The sequence below is a fragment of the Sminthopsis crassicaudata genome, chromosome 2, assembly GCF_048593235.1.
Source record: "Sminthopsis crassicaudata isolate SCR6 chromosome 2, ASM4859323v1, whole genome shotgun sequence".
NCBI lineage: Eukaryota > Metazoa > Chordata > Mammalia > Dasyuromorphia > Dasyuridae > Sminthopsis > Sminthopsis crassicaudata.
This window is the reverse complement of record NC_133618.1, coordinates 188,145,986-188,165,330: the sequence shown is the minus strand read 5'-3', so window position 1 is coordinate 188,165,330 and position 19,345 is coordinate 188,145,986. Positions and strand designations below refer to the sequence as shown.

Genomic DNA, 19,345 nt, shown 5'->3' with positions numbered 1-19,345 from the left:
CTGGGTAACCCCAGTGACTTGCCCAGGGTCACACAGCTAGGAAGTGTTAAGTGTCTGAGATCATATTTGAACTCAGGTTCTCCTGAATTCAGGGCTGGTGCTCTATCCACTGCGCCACCTAGCTGCCCCAAAATTAAATTTTCTTAACAGGTACTAAATATATGCAACAAATGGCATAGTATCCAAATTTTTAATAGGAAAGTTAAATGAGTTATAGTAGGAAATAGACTGTAGAACTACACTAGTGGGGGAACTTAGCATTCTCTCTCAAAACTAGATAATAACTATTAAATAAACAAAAAAGAAATTAAGGAGATGAAAAGAATTGTTAAAAAGTTAGCTCTAAGACCTCTTGAGAAAACTGAATAGGAAGAGAAAGAGGTATACTTTTTTCTCAGCTGTACATGGAAACTTCCCTGAAAACTGAACACATTTTAGGACATAAAACTTCACTGCCAAATGTAGAAAAACAGAAATGTTAAAATGGATTCTTTTCAGACCGTGCTGCAATAAAATTATAATTAATAAAGTTTTTATAATGTAGATTAAATTTTAATTGGGAAAAACTTAATCCTAAAGAATCCATGAACATAAACAAAAATTTAATAAAATAACAACATAGAAATAACCAATAATTTAATAAAATACAATGACAACAGTGAGACAACATTCCAAAACTTGTACGATGCTGGCAAAAAATACTTAGAGAAAATTTTATATCTCCAAATGCTCACGAAATAAAATACAGAGCAGATCAATGGATTGAACATACAATTAAAGAAAAACTTTTAAAAAATGAATTAAATATCCCCAATTAAACACCAAATTGGAAATCCTGAAAATAAAAGGAAAGGTTTTTAATCGAAATAAGAATTAATAAATGAAATCAAGAGCTGATTTTATTTAAAAACAACAATGAAATAAATCATCGGTTAATTTTATCCGAAAAAGAAAGAATAAAACCAAATTTCATGTATCAAAAACAAAAATGGTTAATCTTGCTATCAATTAAAATGAAATTGAAGTGATTTTTAGAAGCTGTTTTGCTCAATGATTTGTCAATAATGTTAACAATTTCAGTGAAATGGGTGAAAAGTAACAAAAATATAAAGTTTTCAGATTAACAAAAAAATAGGATATTTAAATAATACTATCTTAGAAAAACAATCAATGGACTTCCTAAGACAAAATTGCTGGGACCAGATAGATTCACAAGTGAAATATATATATATATATATATATATATATATATATATATATATATATATATATATATATATATATATATATCAAACAAATATATAATATAAATATATTATATTAAAATATAATATACCTAAATATATTATTATTAATATATAATATACCAAATATATATACCAAATATTTAAAGAACAATTAATTTAAACACTATATAAACTATTTGGAAAAACAGGTGACAAAAGTCTTATCAAATTCTGTTTATAACACAAATATGGTGCTGATACCTTTGTCAGGAAGAACAGAAACAGAGAAACTCGTTGACCAATTTCCTTAATGAATCTTGATATAAAAAGTTCAAATATAATATAGCTAAATATCAAATATGGATAGCTCTAATTGTTAGAATCCCCCCTTTTTAAAAACTGAAATCTCTGTAACTTTTATTCATTACTTTCTTCTGGATCCCCCATGTAATTACAAAACAAAATAAAACAAAACAAAGAAAAACTTTAATCCTTTCTTCTCCTGATGCCACTCTAGTCCCATTTTTTCCAGGATAAAGATTCCAAAGTTTTCTAGTCACTTCACCATTCTGCGCTTTCTACTTTAGAGACTTTTTTAATCCTTGGAGAAAAAATATCATGAATTAAATGAAAATAACATACCAGTTGTCTGTTCATGAAAGAGTACAACAGCACAATTTCCTCTATCATTTTTCCTACTGTGTTTTTATTAACAAAGAATAAGACTGAATTAGCACTTTTGGGCATCCAGCCAGTTAGAGAGCTCTTAAAATTCTCCATTATCTTTCAAAGGTCAAAACCAGGAAATTAGCAATTATAAATGCCAACTCTTTCAGCTGTGGTTATGCTGGTTTTGGGAATTTGAAATCTGAAGGCAAGGTGCTCTCTTACCATCTCATCACTATATATTTGAGGTTACAATTCCGTTAACCATTTTCATTCTATTCTACCAAAATGAAAGATGATTCTTAGAAAAAAAAAAAGACATATAAATTTTTAGTACATCTCCCTTCATTCTGAACCAATTGCCTTTGTTCCATCATTCCAAGCCTCAGTACTTTGATGTTCCTCTTATTTCTCTGATTTCTCCAAAGGTACTGTTTTTATTTCCTTAATTTTTTCCACCAAAGTACTCTATAATCCATTCAAATTGTCCTTTTTGCTCTTTCTTCTAGTTAACACTGCATCTACTATTTCTGTGTCTTTGCCGAAACTGTTTCCCATGCCTGGTGTAATACATGATTCACCTTAAATTAATAGAATTTCTAGCTTTCTTCAAGGTCCAGCCTGTATCATCACTTTCTAGTTTAATAGCCAAAAGCTAATGTTTATGCAGTATTTGAATGGTAGCAGCTAAATGATACAGTTGATAGAGTATAGGACCTAAAATCAGGAAGATTCATCTTGGGCAAGTCATTTAACCCAATTTACCTCAGTTTCCTCATCTGTAAAATGATCTGGAAAAGAAAAGGGCAAATCACTCTACTATCTTTACCATGAAAACCCCAAATTGGGTCTCAAAGAATCAGACATGATTGAAAAATAACTAAAATAATACAGCATTTACTACATGTCAAGTACTATGCTAAGTGCTTTAAAGTGCTTTAAAAATTTTGTCTCATTTAATCCTTACAACTATCCTGGGAGATAGGTGCTGCTATTATCCTCACTTTATAGATGAGAAAATTGAGACAATTTTAAGCAACATATCCAGGATCACACAACTATGAAGTATCAGAAGTTTCAGGTATACTTAGCCCAGCCCCCATTCTGGTCCTCTATTTACTGTACAACTTAGCTGTCCCTACTTGGAGTCACTCATGATCCCTTCCAGCTATTAATGTGTTCCCCTTACTTTGCCTTCCCCCAAAGAATCTTCGTATATGATGTATATGTATATGTGGGTACATATATGTATTTATATGTATATATACACACATTATATTTTATCTACTTTATTAAAATGTAACTTCCTGATATAAAGGCTTCTTATATTTTTGTATTTGTTTCCTCAGTGCCTGACCAGCATAGGATCTTAAATGTCTTTATTGCTTATTTGATCATGTCAATTTGAGCTCCAATCCTCATTTTCAGTTTCCCTTCCTCCTCTTTCTGTTCCTTTGTTCAAATGGTGCCTCATGTTTAAAATGGATTCTCCTAGCATATATGTGTATTTGTATGAATTTTTTGCCCTGATGAAATTTCTCCCATTTTACCAGGCCAGAGTCTGATGTTGTTTTTCCTATAAGAGACAGTTTACCTTCAGATGAAAATGATCTTTCCTTTTTCAATTTTCCTATAGTACTTTGTCTGGACTTTTCCTTGCTCTTATCTCCTTCTTCCATGTACTTTTCTCATTATTCCTTGCATTAAATCAGTTACTTGTGTCTATAGTTTTTTTACTCTTAAGGAAGTGAAAAAATCTCTCTTTTTCTAACAGCTAAGAGACTATTGATTCAGTGAATGAAGGACCTTAATATGTAGACTCTCCCTTAGAGATTTCAAGAAAGCATGTATGTATACATGTATTTTTCAGAAATCTATTAGCTAATACATTCCATAGGTATTTGGAGTAGTTTCTTAATTTTCCTTCAAGTTTTCTTATTAAAAACAACCTTGTTCTTGTCAATCTTAAGTTAATTAATACTTACATGGTATGATTTGAAAGAAAGTTGTACTTGCTGCCCTAATATGCATCCTCTTCCTATCGCTTACCAAGGTTTCTAAAATCCTGCCAATGAAACATTAATTTATTTTCATCTCAGATACTTTCTCCACCTTTAGGTGACTTTTACTAAATGCAAATATCCCAGAGAAGGAAATCCTTTAACAGTTAGTAACTAAAGAAGAGGAATGTGTGAGATGCTTTCTAATAGTAAACCCCCCTGGAAAATGATTCACTTCTAGGATTGGGAGAACATGTGTTACAGATCATTCTAAAATTGTTGAAGCTAGACATCTATCTACTTCTCTGAATCAACGAGTTCCAACAATTCACTATACACTGTATACACTGTAAATTTTTAAATATGTATATTTTTAATTGATTAGTTGGGTAGATGGATGATGCCAAATGTGAATTTGCCTTCATTCTAGCTTTGCTTATAGCTGAATAGAAATTGTCTTCACTTTAAATAGAAATGGTAACAGAGAAGAATCTGGCAATCTCAGCAAAAAGAGCAGTAACCAACCCCATGCTTTTATACTTTTGTTTGTTTTTTGCTTAGTTGAGAGTTTAAATTAAAAAAAAAAGAGTGGAACCTTAGATTAAAAAAAAAAGTATTTTTGTAAATATTGAACAGAGCCAACATTCTTTCTTTCCCATTTGAAGAATATTATGACACCACACTTATGATAAATAGGCTATTAATGAATAATGGGGGGATGTGGAGAAGAGATTAGCAAAATCACAAGATTCTACAGCATTCTATTAGGGCAGAACAGCTTCTAGTGAGGGGGAAAAATGCAATCAGGTTTCTTCTGATGTTCTTTGGTTGATCATGGCTAATCCAAAGGGAGGAAAATGAACATATTATTTATAGACAAACAAACCTTGGAATTGTCTTATTCCACCTTTTATATTACAGAGATGAAGACACTAAGATTAAAATAAGAGAAATTATTTATCCACTGATACCAAGAAATTTTGAACTATTTTTTTTAGGTTCCTCAGATGATATTGTGTGAAACTATTCAGGACAAGACACATTTCTTATCATGGACAACTGGGGACAACATAGACAACATGTCTAGAGAGTAATCATTTTAAAAACACATCTGTGAACAATTGTTGGTCTTTCTCATAATCTAGTTCCTAATGTTTTGTAGCAGAGTAGCATTTGTAATATTTCATTGCCTTTTGATTTGGGGACAAAATTGGAACCTTAGAACCACTCTAGACCTTTTCTATCCCTCATCATATTTTGTTAGTCTCCTCATATCTAATTACAGCCTCCTCACTGCCTTTTTGTCTGATCTCATTTGAACAACCCATAGCAAAGACCTCATCACCATGTGGGCCATTCTAGCTAGGTAATTGACTGCAGGTTCAGAGGACGCCAAACATGTATCCATGTCTCCAAAAATTAATTCTGCTATTTCCTAGTCTCAGGGTTGCATTTGAAAGATTTTTATAGGAGCTGTGAAATGTTTTGGGGTAAGGGTTTCTTTAATTTGCTTGAAATTGTTCTTTTTTTAAAAAAAAATCTCTGTCAATGTTTCTACTGCTTATGCCAGTCTTCACTTTACAGAAGTGTCCCTGCACATATGTATGCATGTCTGCTATTTCCTTCTTAGAGCCTCTCTGGAGATTTGCCTTCACTGGCTTCTTTTCCTTCAACAGTTATAAACTTCACCCTAATTTTTGTTGAATCTATTTAAAAATGGGAGGGAAGTATATGTAGGACTGCCATGTAAACCAGAAGAGTATGTGTGTCTGCATATGTAGACGTTTCATAAAATTCTTGCCCAAAATATGTATATAACTTTCAAACCACCTCCATAGATAAAATGTTTTATATATTCACATAGAACATAATGCATTCTGTAGTAAGTACATGGAGTTCGTTTATTTATTTATTTGCATTTTTAGAAATAAGATGAGTCTCATGGGATACTGTTTTTTTTTCTCCAGGTATATATTATACATATATGAAATAATAAGGAAAATCATTTATCCTGTGTCAATTAGCATAATTTAGTTTAGTTTTTTCTTAATTTAAATGGGACACATCACTAATGATGATGAAACTACAATAAATCAGATTTAATTTTCATCATTGTGCAGGTTTCTTTCATGGATACTCTGTAGAAAAGAAAAGAGATGCAATACAGATTAAAGTTCATAATCATGAACTCCATTGGGAAGCACCTTTTGTTGAAATGGAATTCCATGGAAAGGGAAAAGGCTTGATGGCCCAGAACAAAAATACTGTGTTTAGGGTCAGAGGTCCAAGTCTTAAATTCCGACTCTGCCATTTATACTGTATGAAATGGGGCAAGTCACTTTCTTCATTTGGAAGAAATGTAGTTTTTTTTTTTTTAAACTACATGACCTTAGCAGTCCCTCCCTATTCCATAACCATGATTTTTTGATCCTATAATTGGATACTAGAGAGGGAGTTTTGTATGACTTGACAGAAAAGAGAATGCAAGTAATTATTCCTTTATTTTCTGAAAAGCTGACAGGCGAGAAAAAATGGATAGAAAAGTACTGGATTAAGACCCAGATTCTAATCTCATATTTACCACTAACTTCATGAAAAAATAATTTTGTTTCTGAACTTGTTTCCTCTTCTATAAAATTAATGTGTGGGAAGAGGTACTTTCCAAGATTCTTCTTAGTTGTGATATTCTTTCATTCCAAGAATAAATCAGCAAAGACATTTCTTAGATGTAAGAACATTTTTTCCCATATAGCATTCATTCTTACCCATCTAAGAACATTTTCAAAACCAGATAATCAGTCACTTTTATTTCCTTTCTTATATCACTTTTGAAGCTACCTTTTAAAAATTTCATATGAGAAATGCATACGGGAAAAGGTTTCTACTGAAAATAGCCATTGTCTTTACTATCTTCATAGAACTTGCTATGTCCAGTTATGGGCAATACATTTTAGGAGTGAAACTGACAATCATGTTCTGGGAAGGGTGACAATGATGACAAGAGGATCTTGAAACTCTGCAAATCAAGAATAGTCTAAAAGAACTGGAAATTATGTTTAGTTTAGAAAAAGAAATCATTATAATGATCTTCAAATTTTGTCATATGGAAAAGGAGGGTACATTTTCCTCTGCTTTAAAAGCACAATTAACAATAATTGGTAGGTATTTCAGAGAGGGAAATTTCAAAGAGAAACATTCTAACAATTTTGACTATTTGAAAATGGAATCAGTTGTTATGGTTGTGGTCAATGATGATCTTTTTTATTATAGCTTTTTATTGACAAAACATATGCATGGGTAATTTTTCAACACTGACCCTTGCAAAAATTTCTGTTCCAACTTTTCCCTTCCTTCCTTCCACCCTCTTCCCTAGATGGCAGGTAGTCCCATGCATGTTAAATGTGTTAAAGTATATATTAAATACAATATATATGTATATATTTATACAGTTGTCTTCCTACACAAGAAAAATTGGATTTAGAAAAAAGGTAAAAAATAACCTGGGAAGAAAACAATAACAGAAAGAACAAATTTCTGTTTGCAAGCAAACAATAACAGAAAGAGTGAAAATGCTACGTTGTCGTCCACATTCATTTCCCAGTGTTCTTTTGCTGAGTGTAGCTGATTCTGTTAATTACTGATCAATTGCAACAGATTTAGATCCTCTCATTGTTGCAGATAAACACTTCCATCAGAGTTGATACTCATATAGTAGTGTTGTTAAAGTGTATAATGATCTACTGGTTCTGCTCATTTCACTTAGCATCAGTTCATGTAAGTCTCTCCAGACCTCTCTGTATTTACCCAGCTGGTCATTTCTTACAGAACAATAATATTCCATAACATTCACAAACCACAATTTACCCAACCACTCTCCAATTGATGGGCATCCATTCAATTTCCATTTCCAGCCACTATAAAAAGGGCTGCCACAAACATTTTGGCACATACAGGTCCCTTTCCCTTTTTTAATATCTCTTTGGGATATAAGCCCAGTAGTAGCACTGCTGGATCAAAGAATATGCACAGTTTGATAACTTTTTAAGCATAGTTCCAAATTGCTCTCCAGAATGGATGGATTCATTCACAACTCTACCAACAATGCATTAGTATCCCAGTTTTCTCACATCTCCTCCAACATTTGTCATTATCTTTTTCTGTCATCTTAGCCAATCTGACCTGTGTGCAGTGGTATTTTAGAGTTGTCTTAATTTGCATTTCTCTGATCAATAATGATTTTTTCCCCCCCTGAGGCTGGGGTTAAGTGACTTGCCCAGGGTCACATAGCTAGGAAGTGTTAAGTGTCTGAGACCAAATTTGAACTCCGGTCCTCTTGAATTCGAGGCTGGTGCTCTATCCACTGCGCCACCTAGCTGCTCCTATCAATAATGATTTGAAATACCTTTTCGTATGGGTAGAAATAGTTTCAATTTCATCATCTGAAAATTGTCTGTTCATATCCTTTTACCATTTATTAATTGAAAAATGGATTGATTTCTGATATATTAGAGTCAATTCTCTATATATTTTGGAAATGAGGCCTTTATCCGAACCTTTAATTGTAAAGATGTTTTCCCAGTTTATTGTTTCCCTTCTAATCTTGTCTGCTTTAGTTTTGTTTGTACAAAAGATTTTTAGCTTGATATATTCAAAATTTTCTATTTTGCGATAAATAATGATCTCTAGTTATTCTTAAGTCACAAATTCCTTCCTCCTCCACAGGTCTGAGAGGTAAACCATCCTATCTTCCTCTAATTTATTTATAATCTCATTCTTTATGCTTGGATCATGAACCCATTTTCATCTTATTTTGATATATACTGTTAAGTGTGGGCCACTGCCTAGTTTCTGCCATACTAATTTCCAATTTTCCCAGCAGTTTTTTGTTAAATAGTGCACTCTTATCTGAAAAGTTGGGGTCTTTGGGTTTGTCAAACACTAGATTATTATAGTTATTGACTATTTTGTCCTGTACACCTAACCTATTCCAATGATCAACTAATTTATTTCTTAGCCAATACTAAATGGTTTTGGTGACCACTGCTTTATAACATAGTTTTAAATATGGTACAGTTAGGCCACCTTCATTTGATTTTTTTTTTATTAATTCCCTTTTAATTCTTGACGTTTTGTTCTTTGAGATGAATGTTGTTGTTATTTTTTCTAGGTCATTAAAATAGTTTTTGGGGTGTCTGATTGGTATAGCACTAAATAAATAGACTAGGGAGTATTGTCTTCTTTATTATATTCGCTCAACCTATCCAAGAGCACTTAATATTTTTCCAGTTCTTCAGATCTGACTGTATTTTTGTGGAAAGTGTTTTGTAGTTTGGCTCATATAGTTCCTGATTTTCCCTTGGCAGATAGAATCCCAAATATTGTATACTATCATCAGATATTTTAAATGGAATTTCTCTTTGTATCTCTTGCTATTGAACTTTGTTAGTGATGTATAGAAATGCTAATGATTTATGTGTATTTATTTTGTATCCTGCAATCTTGCTAAACTTGTGGATTATTTCTAATAGCTTTTTGATAAAATTTCTGAGATTCTCTAAGTATACCATCATATCATCTGCAAAGAGTGATAATTTGGTTTCCTCATTACCTATTCTAATTCCTTTAATCTCTTTTTCATCTCTTATTGCTAAGGCTAGCATTTCTAATACAATATTGAATAGTAATGATGACAGTGAGCAACCTTGTTTCACTCCTGATTTTATTTGGAATGGTTCCAGTTTATCACTATTGCATATAATGATTACTGATAGTTTTAAATAGATGCTACTGACTATCTTAAGGAAAAGTCCATCTGATTAACGATGATCTTTAGGTAGAATGGGATGTCTATTAAACAAATCTTAAACCATTAGTCAGAGATGTTGTGTCTGGTACTCATGCTTTGGGTAAACATTGGAGCAGATGATCTATGAGAATCCAGTCAGCTCTTGGATTTTATGTAATCAGGTGTTAGATGTTTATTTTTGTTATAATTAATCAGCATAAATGAAAAATATTTTGTTACATTATTGATAGTAGCAAGGCTATGCTGTTGGTAAATGTTCAATAAAGTAGCTAATGGCATAATGAATAAAGTGCTAGGTCTGGAGTCAGGAAGATTCTTCATTCTGGGTTCAAATATGGCTTCAAATACTAGCCATTTTAGTTCCTCATCTGTAAAATGGTTTGGAGAAGGAAATGACAAACCACTCTAATACCTTTGCCAAGAAAACCCCAAATGAAGTCACAAGGAATTGGAAATGAATGAAATGACTCAGCAATAAATGTTTAATAGCTGGTTCTCAGAGGAAAATGTGGAGATAATACCTTTTTAAGCTTAATCTGCTTTATTAATATTTTATTTATCCCTGTACTGAATCAGTATAAACAAGAAAATAATAAATCAAGTCCTGATTTATAACTTGAATATTTCCAGGGTACAAATCTTTACAATGTAAAGTTAGCAATCATTTGTCACAGACCATTCCAGGACATTTCTGGTAGTAAATTTCATTATTAGCCCATTTTTTTTGTTGTTTTTTTTTTTTAAATTATGGTAGCCCTCATTGAATATGGCTAGGTCCAGTGAAATAGGAAACAAGAATTTAGACTGATTTTCTTATATATTTTGAGGTGATTGTTTTTAAATGTTAATATTTTTTCACTTTAGTTTCCAGTATATATGATTTTCCAGATTATATAATTTCAAATGACTTCTATAGCCTTTACTTTGACTGAAATTTGCTTCTAGTAATTACTTATCTATTGATAGTATTTCCCTCTCAGACCCAGAGAATTTCCTGATGTTTTAAAATATATATATACTTAGAGTTTCTAATGGAAGAGTGCTAATAAATCTTTAAAGGCAAAATAAAATGTCTGTCTTAAAAACGTCATTTCATTTGTTTTGTTTCCCAATATAAGTATATTATGTGGAAGATGGCAGCTCTTTACTTATGATATTCTCTTTTTTATATAAAGGATGAGGCTAGGGTACATTAATAATTCAATTTAAAATGACATTTGCATAAGAATTCAATTTTCTAGAAGTTAACAGGCCACTGGCCCAGTTAGCACCTTTGATTTTGAAGTTGATGAATTTATAAGCAGAACTAGTTATACAGATCTGAAGTATGCTTGTGCTTTGAATTAGAACTAGAAAAGTTAAACTATTTAACAATATTAAATGCACTGACTTTTAAAAAGATCAATTTTTATTTTATTGTGTATAACTTTTGACTCTACTGAATAGTAATTTTGCACATAGGCAACTCCAGGGAATCTTCACCCAGACAGAATCACAGGTCTGGACTGAAACATGACAAAACAATGTGAAAAAGGAAACAAACAAATCCATTTGATTTCAGTTTGAAAAAGTTAGTATATCATGCAGGTAGATATAATTCTTTCACTAATATTAATATTTGGTTATTCATGAGTAGTATACAAAACATATTCTTGTTTTAAAGCAATGTCATCTGGTCATTCTTTCTCAAATTCCATCTGCTTCCCTTATATCCCAGATTACTTATAGCCAAAAGATCTGACCAAAATCAATAAAACAATCAGCATTTTTCAGTCTCTTATTATCTGCCAGGCATAATATTACACAGCTAAAGAGACAAAGGAAGTTCATGTCCAGAGGGAATAAACAGTCTAATAGGAGACTTCATTTAAATGAGTAGTAGCAGAAGTAACAGATAATCTTTAGATAGCACTTCAAGGATTTCAAAGATTTACAAGTATCTCATTTGATCCTCACATTGAACCTGTGTCATAACGTTTTTATTAGCTTCACTTTGTAGATGTTGAAACTGAAGGTGACTAAGATTAAATGACTTAATATTGTTAGTGAGCATCTGAGGCTATTTACTGAACAGCTAGCTGCCTCAAATAATTAGTTAATACTTGATACACACAGAGAATATAGAAGGGATAGTCCTTACAAGTTGTAGAGACTAAGAAAGACCTCATAAAAAAAGGTGATTGGTGAACTAAGGAATGCAGAGAAACTCAGCAGGAAAAGAGTATTTTTGAAATGAGACATAAGCAGAGAGAAGACTGAAAGAAGCCAGGTTGTACAGATCTTTAAATGCTTTCATTCACATTTGATCCTGCAAATACTATGTAGACACTAGATCTTATTGAATCATCATTTAAAAAATATCACTTTGGCAGTTTAATAGAGAATAGATTAGGAGAAGAAGGAATTTGAGGCAGGGAAACTGATTTAAACATTATTGTAATAGCTCATATGAGATGTGATAAAGACCTGATATAGGATTGTAATTGTAGAAGGGAATATATAATGGGATACAGTGATGAGGTTAAAATTTGTGCAAATTACAAGATTTGTTAAAGGCTTAGATGTTTCAGGTAGTTAAGAATGTGGATTCTAGGATGACACAGAGGTTACAAGCCTGGCTGACTGGGAGGATGTCCTTAAGAGTAATAGGAAATTTTTGCTGTTGTTGTTGTAGTTTGTTTGTTTGTTTTTTGGGGGAGGAGGGAGGAGTAGATTGGAATGAGGGGAAGTTAAAGAATTATGTTTTGGAGGACGTAGGTTTCACAAGACTACCAAAGGGGTCTGCTTCTGCCCACTTCACTCCTGGCCCAAATGCAAATTGGAGACATATTTTGCCAAAAAGGAAACAATTTTTGCCTTTAGGAGGCAGATGTTCTAAGGGGAAATGTTGCAACTCTATGTGTGTTGAAAAATAAATGGAAAATATATCAGGGATAATTTCTGGACAGAGAACATCATCATGTCAGGAGATGGAGTTTCAGAAAAAGGCATCCTATCAAGGATAGCACTGAAACTAAGTTTGAAAAATGTACACTAAGAATTTTATACAATTTAGTAAAATAAGCATTTCGGGTACACTTATGAGCTAGAATTTGAGAAATTTGAGAATAAGTTCTGTCAAATAAATGAAATAAAACCAGAACAGCCTTTGCCCCCCAAGGATCTTACATTCTATTGAGGCTAGGGGAAGAAGGGAAAATATGCATAAAGAAATTCAAATGCAAAATTAGGTATAAGATAGTTTCCTATAGAGAAAGTTAAGTAGCAATTTGGGTTGGGATGGGGGTGGCATCAAATCAGCTTATATAGGAGGTGATCATTGAGATAATCTTTGGAACAGATTGGGGAATGTAAACAGAAAGAGAGAGAGAGAGAGAGAGAGAGAGAGAGAGAGAGAGAGAGAGAGAGAGAGAGAGAGAGAGAGAGAGAGAGAGAGGTGTGTGTGTGTGTGTGTGTGTGTGTGTGTGTTTTCAATTCACTTCAAAAACGTTTCTTGGTGCTGAAGATACAAAACCAAAACATAAAGCACTGCTGCCATATATTGTAGAGTAAAACATATTGTATTCATTTCTTAGCCCCATTTATCTAAACTCTGAACCTCTACAAGAAACTATCAAATGCTTTTGTTTAAAGTTTAAATATTTGTTGAATGAATAAGAAGAGTGCTTAAAACTGGAAATTATATTTAAGGTTATGTAGTGCAACTTAGGTGGCCACATGGTACAGGAGATAGAGCACTGAGCATGAAACCAGAAAGAATCCTCTTTCTGAGTTCAAATCTGACTGCAGACACTTAGTAGCTATGTGATCCTGAGAAAGTCAATTAATCCTATTTTCCACACTTCATCTATAAAATGAGCTGGAGAAGAAAATGGCAAAATCCTTCAGTATCTTTGACAATAAAACCCCAAATGTCATCACAGAAAGTCAGACATAACTAAAAAATAACAAGATAAGGACTGATAAAAATGCCAAAACCCAGAAAATTCAGATAATTTGCCCTATATTAACAGTTATCAATTGGACCTAGATTTTCTGACTCCAAATCTCCAATCTTGACTCCAGCACCTATATATATATATATATATATATATATATATATATATATATATATATATATATATATTGTATTATATATATTATATCTAAATAATATCTACATATTATATAAATAAATGTTTCAGTATCTCAGAATACAAGGAATATATTAGTATCTTCCTATTTGTCTTTACCGAATTCTTTAGCATATTGTCTTACATATACCACAGATTCAAGAAATAACTGTTATATAAGGTAACATAATTATAGAATTTCAGATTTGGGATGGACCTCAACCATTATATAATTTAAACCAAACCTAAAAGAGAATTCCCATTAAACCACACCCAATAAGTGGGTATCCAGTATTTACAATGATCATAGATTTCGACTAGAAAGGTTTTCAAAAACTATTAAGTCCAAGCCTCTCATTTTAGAGATGAGGCAACAAAAACTGTAGGAGGTTATATGCCTTATCTGAGCTCACTTAGGTATTAATAAAGGGTGGTCTATGTGGTGATCTATGAAGATATATTGAGCTATTTTCAGAGCTGCTCATTTACCACTGGTGTCTATCTGTCACACCCATCTGAGGCTCCAAGAAGCTACAGCAGGCATAGTGCCCATGCCCCAGTAAAATCATCTCTACAATAAGCTAAAATAGATAGAGAGTAACTTGTCAGTCCTCAAGCTTTTCAGTGAGTTATGGAAATGTCCACCCAAAGCATGAGAATATTCCCTGGAAGAATGGGTGAATAAGAATGGTTTACTCCAATAGTCATTAAAACAACTTGGTCAGACATCTAAGATAGCTCATCCCCTATATCCAGGACCATCATCGGTTGTCTTTAGTTTTATTTTTGACATTGGACTTTGATGAAGCTGGAAAAATAATGAGGCTAATCATTGTGCAACTCTATCTGAAATTCAAATCACAGGCAAGTCAAGAAATCACTGCATGATATCATTAGTCCTTCTTGAAAAGGAAGCAAAACAATAAACATTAACATTAATTAAGAATGAGGCTGGATTTGAATGTAGGTTTTCTGTACTGTATGTTCTCTTCCATTTCAGTTTTATTCCTAACTTTTGAACCTAAAAGGACATTTTACAGAATCATAATTGAGGGAAGTATTAATACAATAATAAAAATCTAATCTATTCCCTTGCCAATATTAAGAATATAACTGGTGTCTCTTGTCAATATAATTAATATGTAACTATAAATTATTGATCAGTCATGATTTTAATAAAATAAGGAATACATTAGATTCAGCGACAGTGTTTCATACCAATCTAGGATGAGAGCTGCTTTTATTTATGACACTTGACTCAGGCAGTAGTGTAGTTTAATTATTAAGCATCTCTTTTCAAGCTATGGTTTTTATTTATTTAATATCTTCAATTATAATATGAAAATCAATGAGAGTAATGACTTTTCTTTTGTTTCTTTTCTCTTTGCAGAGTCACAGTGTACTCTCTGTGGGGAACCGGAAGGTGAGTCTGTTTTACCATGCTTACTGGCTCCCTTGAGCTGGGGATGCTAAGAGTAAACTTATGTGATTATTTTCTTTTGTTTATTCATTTTTGCTTATGTCAAGGATGTAAAAAGAGAGTAGAAAGGGGAGGGAACAACCCCTTGATTCTTTGTGCTTGATGTTCAAAGTAGATTAAATCAAACAGAGTAAGACATAGTATTGGCTTCAGGCTCACAGATTCTGTCTGTCTAAAGTACATGTCTATCAGAATGAAGAATGTGGTATTTACTTTATCAGCAGTTTTGGACATTGTCAGTTTTTATAAATTAAAAAAGTAACCATACTCAAGAGAGAATTAATTAACTTATTAACTTAAAATGATATATAGCTAACTGGAAGTTATGAGTTACATACTAAGAGGATTTTCTGCAAATACAGATTTCTCATTAGTGATAAATGAAAGAAATAAATGTAATACCTCATTTAATGTAATATTATTGGTGTTATAAAAAAGTATAAATCTGATTTCCCGTCAAGGCTTGTTCAGTTTTATCTAAAGTTAGGAAAAATCATTTCACCAAAATATGGATTGAGATGATTCTACTGAATATTCAATAACTTTTAGCTGAGTCTGAGAAACCTGGGTATCAATGTGACCTAGAACTTTTATATTTTTAAGCCAAATAAAGAAAATAAAACATAGACTAGTGATGGTTACCTGAAACTCAATCAAAAAAGACAATTTAATGATTTTGATGATATGTTTTATACTGGAGAGAAAAAGGCACTAGAAAACAAACTTAGTATAAAATGTGAGTTTATACTTGCATCCTCAAAATAATAAGTTTATTTCAGTTTAGCATATTATATCTACTAAGGCAGGAAGGTAGATTAGTGCATTTGAAAAAACGAAAACCTTTTACCAACAAAGACTGAAAAATAAAGGATGGTTTGAAGAGGGAGAATGATTTAGTCAAACAATAATTATTATATGCTTACAATCATTTGGCATACAAAAAATAGCTGAAATTGTTCATGCTTTTGAGAAATTTATGTTCTAATCGAGAGAGAACATGGTCAAATGTAGATGAGAACAAGATAAATATGAGGTTATCTTTGAGAAGAAGGCATTAACAAGTAGGATAATAAATTACTCTCTCTTGCAGTGAGTACTGGGTTTTCTTTTAGGAAGGCAGGGATTTAATGATAAAGTAGAATCATAACTCTCCATTTCAGGACAATCCTGATTAATTGGATTATTACTAAGATCTTCAACTTCCCTTCAACTTCAACTTCAATTTCCTTGAACTTATTGTTTTTGCTACAATATAGTTTTGGTGAGAAAATATTCCATATTTTGTTTCCTGAATTAATTTTAAAATTATTGTTTTTGTGATTAATGCATTTGAGCTCATTCTAGGTAATAGTGAGCACTGTGCATAAATGTAGTACTTTTTTGTATTTAATGATGTTGATGGCTGCCCTTTAAAATATTTTAGTTGAATATTCATTTAGATCATTGATGGATTCATAAAGGTTATAAATGTAAAGGGATATTTGTCAAAATGTAATTGCTTTTCCTTTTTTTCTCTTTCTGTGCTTTTAATATCAAATGATAGTCATATAGAATGAAAATTCACAAGCTAATTCAGGGATAAACCATTTTTCCCCTGGGATTTTCTAAATATCAGTTGGGATTTTTAGCTTATATAAAATGTTTCACCTAGAATAAATCTAATTTAATTTATATTATGCTTAAATGAATGAATTCCCCCAAGTCCAAACCATTTTTTTGCTTAGAAACTTTATATTGCAAATCACTATCTTCTATATAACTTACTTACTTGAGACAATATTGCACAGTGTAAAGAACACTGTTTGGAATTAGACATGCTGTATTTAAATTCGAGCTCAGGTACTAATTATTTGTTCAGTCTTAAATCACTTAACTTCCCTGCACATGAATTTCTTTATCTGTAAAATTAGGATGTTGGACTATATAGTCTCTAAATTCCCTTTTAAACTTGCAATCTGTGATCTTGTCTATGATCATTGTAGAAAGGGAAATACAATCAATCAGACAAGCCCAGGACCAGGTGACTAGAGGAAAAAGAAAAAAAGAAAAAAAAAACTATATATACATATAGCCAGATCACCTTCACTTCAGGTGCTCAAGCAGAGTTTGCATAACCTATGAAGGATTACCTGCTTTGGTTGACAGTATTTGCCTGTATAGTCTTTTCCATTTCTTCAGTTTTAGAATTCTGGGCCTCCCTGTGTGTATTTCAAAGCAATAAAAGTGGAACTGTTTCAAGATCAAAGGAAAAAGGCAAAGATTTGATAACCTAGCCTCAGCTGCACTTTATTTTCTGAAACTAGATGCTACATGAATATTCATACACGTTTAAATCATTTAAGTAATTAGTGGAAATGAGCACCAGTTTTCTCTGCAGTGTGCAGAATCTAAAAGAAGTCTTCTTTGCTGGATAATCTCTCCAGGCTTGAATAAGAGTTAACCTATTCTGTGCAGCTGCAGAATCTGCCCCAAGTGGACAGGAACAGACAGGATCTCTAATTTCCTTCTTTGTGTAGGGTATGAATCTCCTTCAGGAGGTTAAGGCAGCAGCAAATCTCTCCTTTCTCTTTCATGTCAGAAAGCTGTTAATGCATTTCACTGGTGAGCCATTGAAGTGGGGAACATCCATTTACATTTTAATGATTAGTTCTTTGGCTACAGATTGAATAATTAGCATTGTCTCAGATGATAATATCTGTCAAACAAATGGAATGAGGTGCCAAGTTTACAAGAATCTTGAGACTTCAAAATTTTGCAACTGATGGCAAAAAATGCATGCTAAAATTCTCTTCCCACCTCTTCTTAAGGTGGTGTGGCCTATTTGTTTTTCTGAGACCAGAATTTTAATAATGTATAAAACAGATCACTATTTCTAAGTGCAAATTACTTGTTCTTTTCAAAATAAAAATATTGTCTGTGTTTTAGAAACTCAGATGGCCATAGTTAGAAATGGAAAACTTTCAGCAGTATTTTTTTTCTACTTATGAGTTCTGTGATTCATATTAGGCATTCATCGATTATCCATCTATCATTTATTTGATTAAAGAATTGAAGATAAATTGTAAAAAATATTTCAGTTCTTACTGGCTTTTGCTATTAATAATAACAATAAAATAAAAAAGGAAATGGGGCATAGAAAATAAACCTGTGGATTTTGAGTCAGAAAGATAAACACTAACTCTTTGTGAATCAGTGAGTCACTTAACTTCTCAGTGTTCTAGGCACCTCTAAGACTTTTAACAAACAGAGGTGGAGGAAATATGAATACTCAAAATTCTTTTTACCATTAAAATCACAAGTCTTGCTTTAAAAAATATGCTTCTTTAGGTCCCTTGATTTATACTCTCACTAATGTTGACATTCTTTTCATTGGTATAAATTTCAACTCTTAAATGCTGTCTACATAAATATTCTATTTAAGCTACAGCCCCAATGCTAGAGTAAGTAAGATGGCATTCAGCTTACTACTAATAATTATTATAATAGCTGATAATTTCATATTAGGAAACATGCTACATTTGCTATCTCATTGGAACTTTACAACAGCCTTTTGAGAAAAGTGGTGCAAGTGTTACATTGGTCCAAATATAAGATGCATCCCTAAAATGGGCACTTTTAACAGAAACAGTTTCAGTACATTGAAAAAGAAATGAAGTTAAGCCACAGTCAAGTTTTACATGAGCCTGGTTTGCGAATGGAATTTCAGTCAATCCAACATTTATTGAGTTCCTATTATGTGTCAAAACCAAATAATGTGGGAGGCAGCATGGCATGGTGTAATCAGAAAAGCACTGGATTAGTATTTAGAAGGTCACTGACCTGGCATGCTACTTTCAGCAATCACTTCACTTTCAGACTAAATTTCTTCTCTCTGTAAAATGTAACAAGTGGTTTAGATTATTTTTAAGGTCCTTTGCTATATTCTGTTATATTCTATAATATATGGAGATCATAAAATTTTGTGATAACATTAGACAATAGACATCCATGAATATAATGGATATATATATATATATATATAATATATTGAGAGAGAGAGAGGAAAGAGAAAGAAA

The 19,345-nt window shown here is 32.2% G+C and overlaps 1 protein-coding gene across 6 annotated transcripts in view; it reads left to right on the top strand.

Moving 5' to 3' along the window:
• DLGAP2 (DLG associated protein 2) overlaps positions 1-19,345 on the top strand; it is a 1,171,101-nt gene that overhangs the window by 618,594 nt on the left and 533,162 nt on the right. For all 6 annotated transcript variants that reach the window (XM_074287975.1, XM_074287976.1, XM_074287974.1 and 3 more), the window contains one exon: positions 15,201-15,233. In XM_074287975.1, the coding sequence (XP_074144076.1) occupies positions 15,201-15,233 (33 nt within the window). The remainder of the gene's footprint in view (positions 1-15,200; positions 15,234-19,345) is intronic.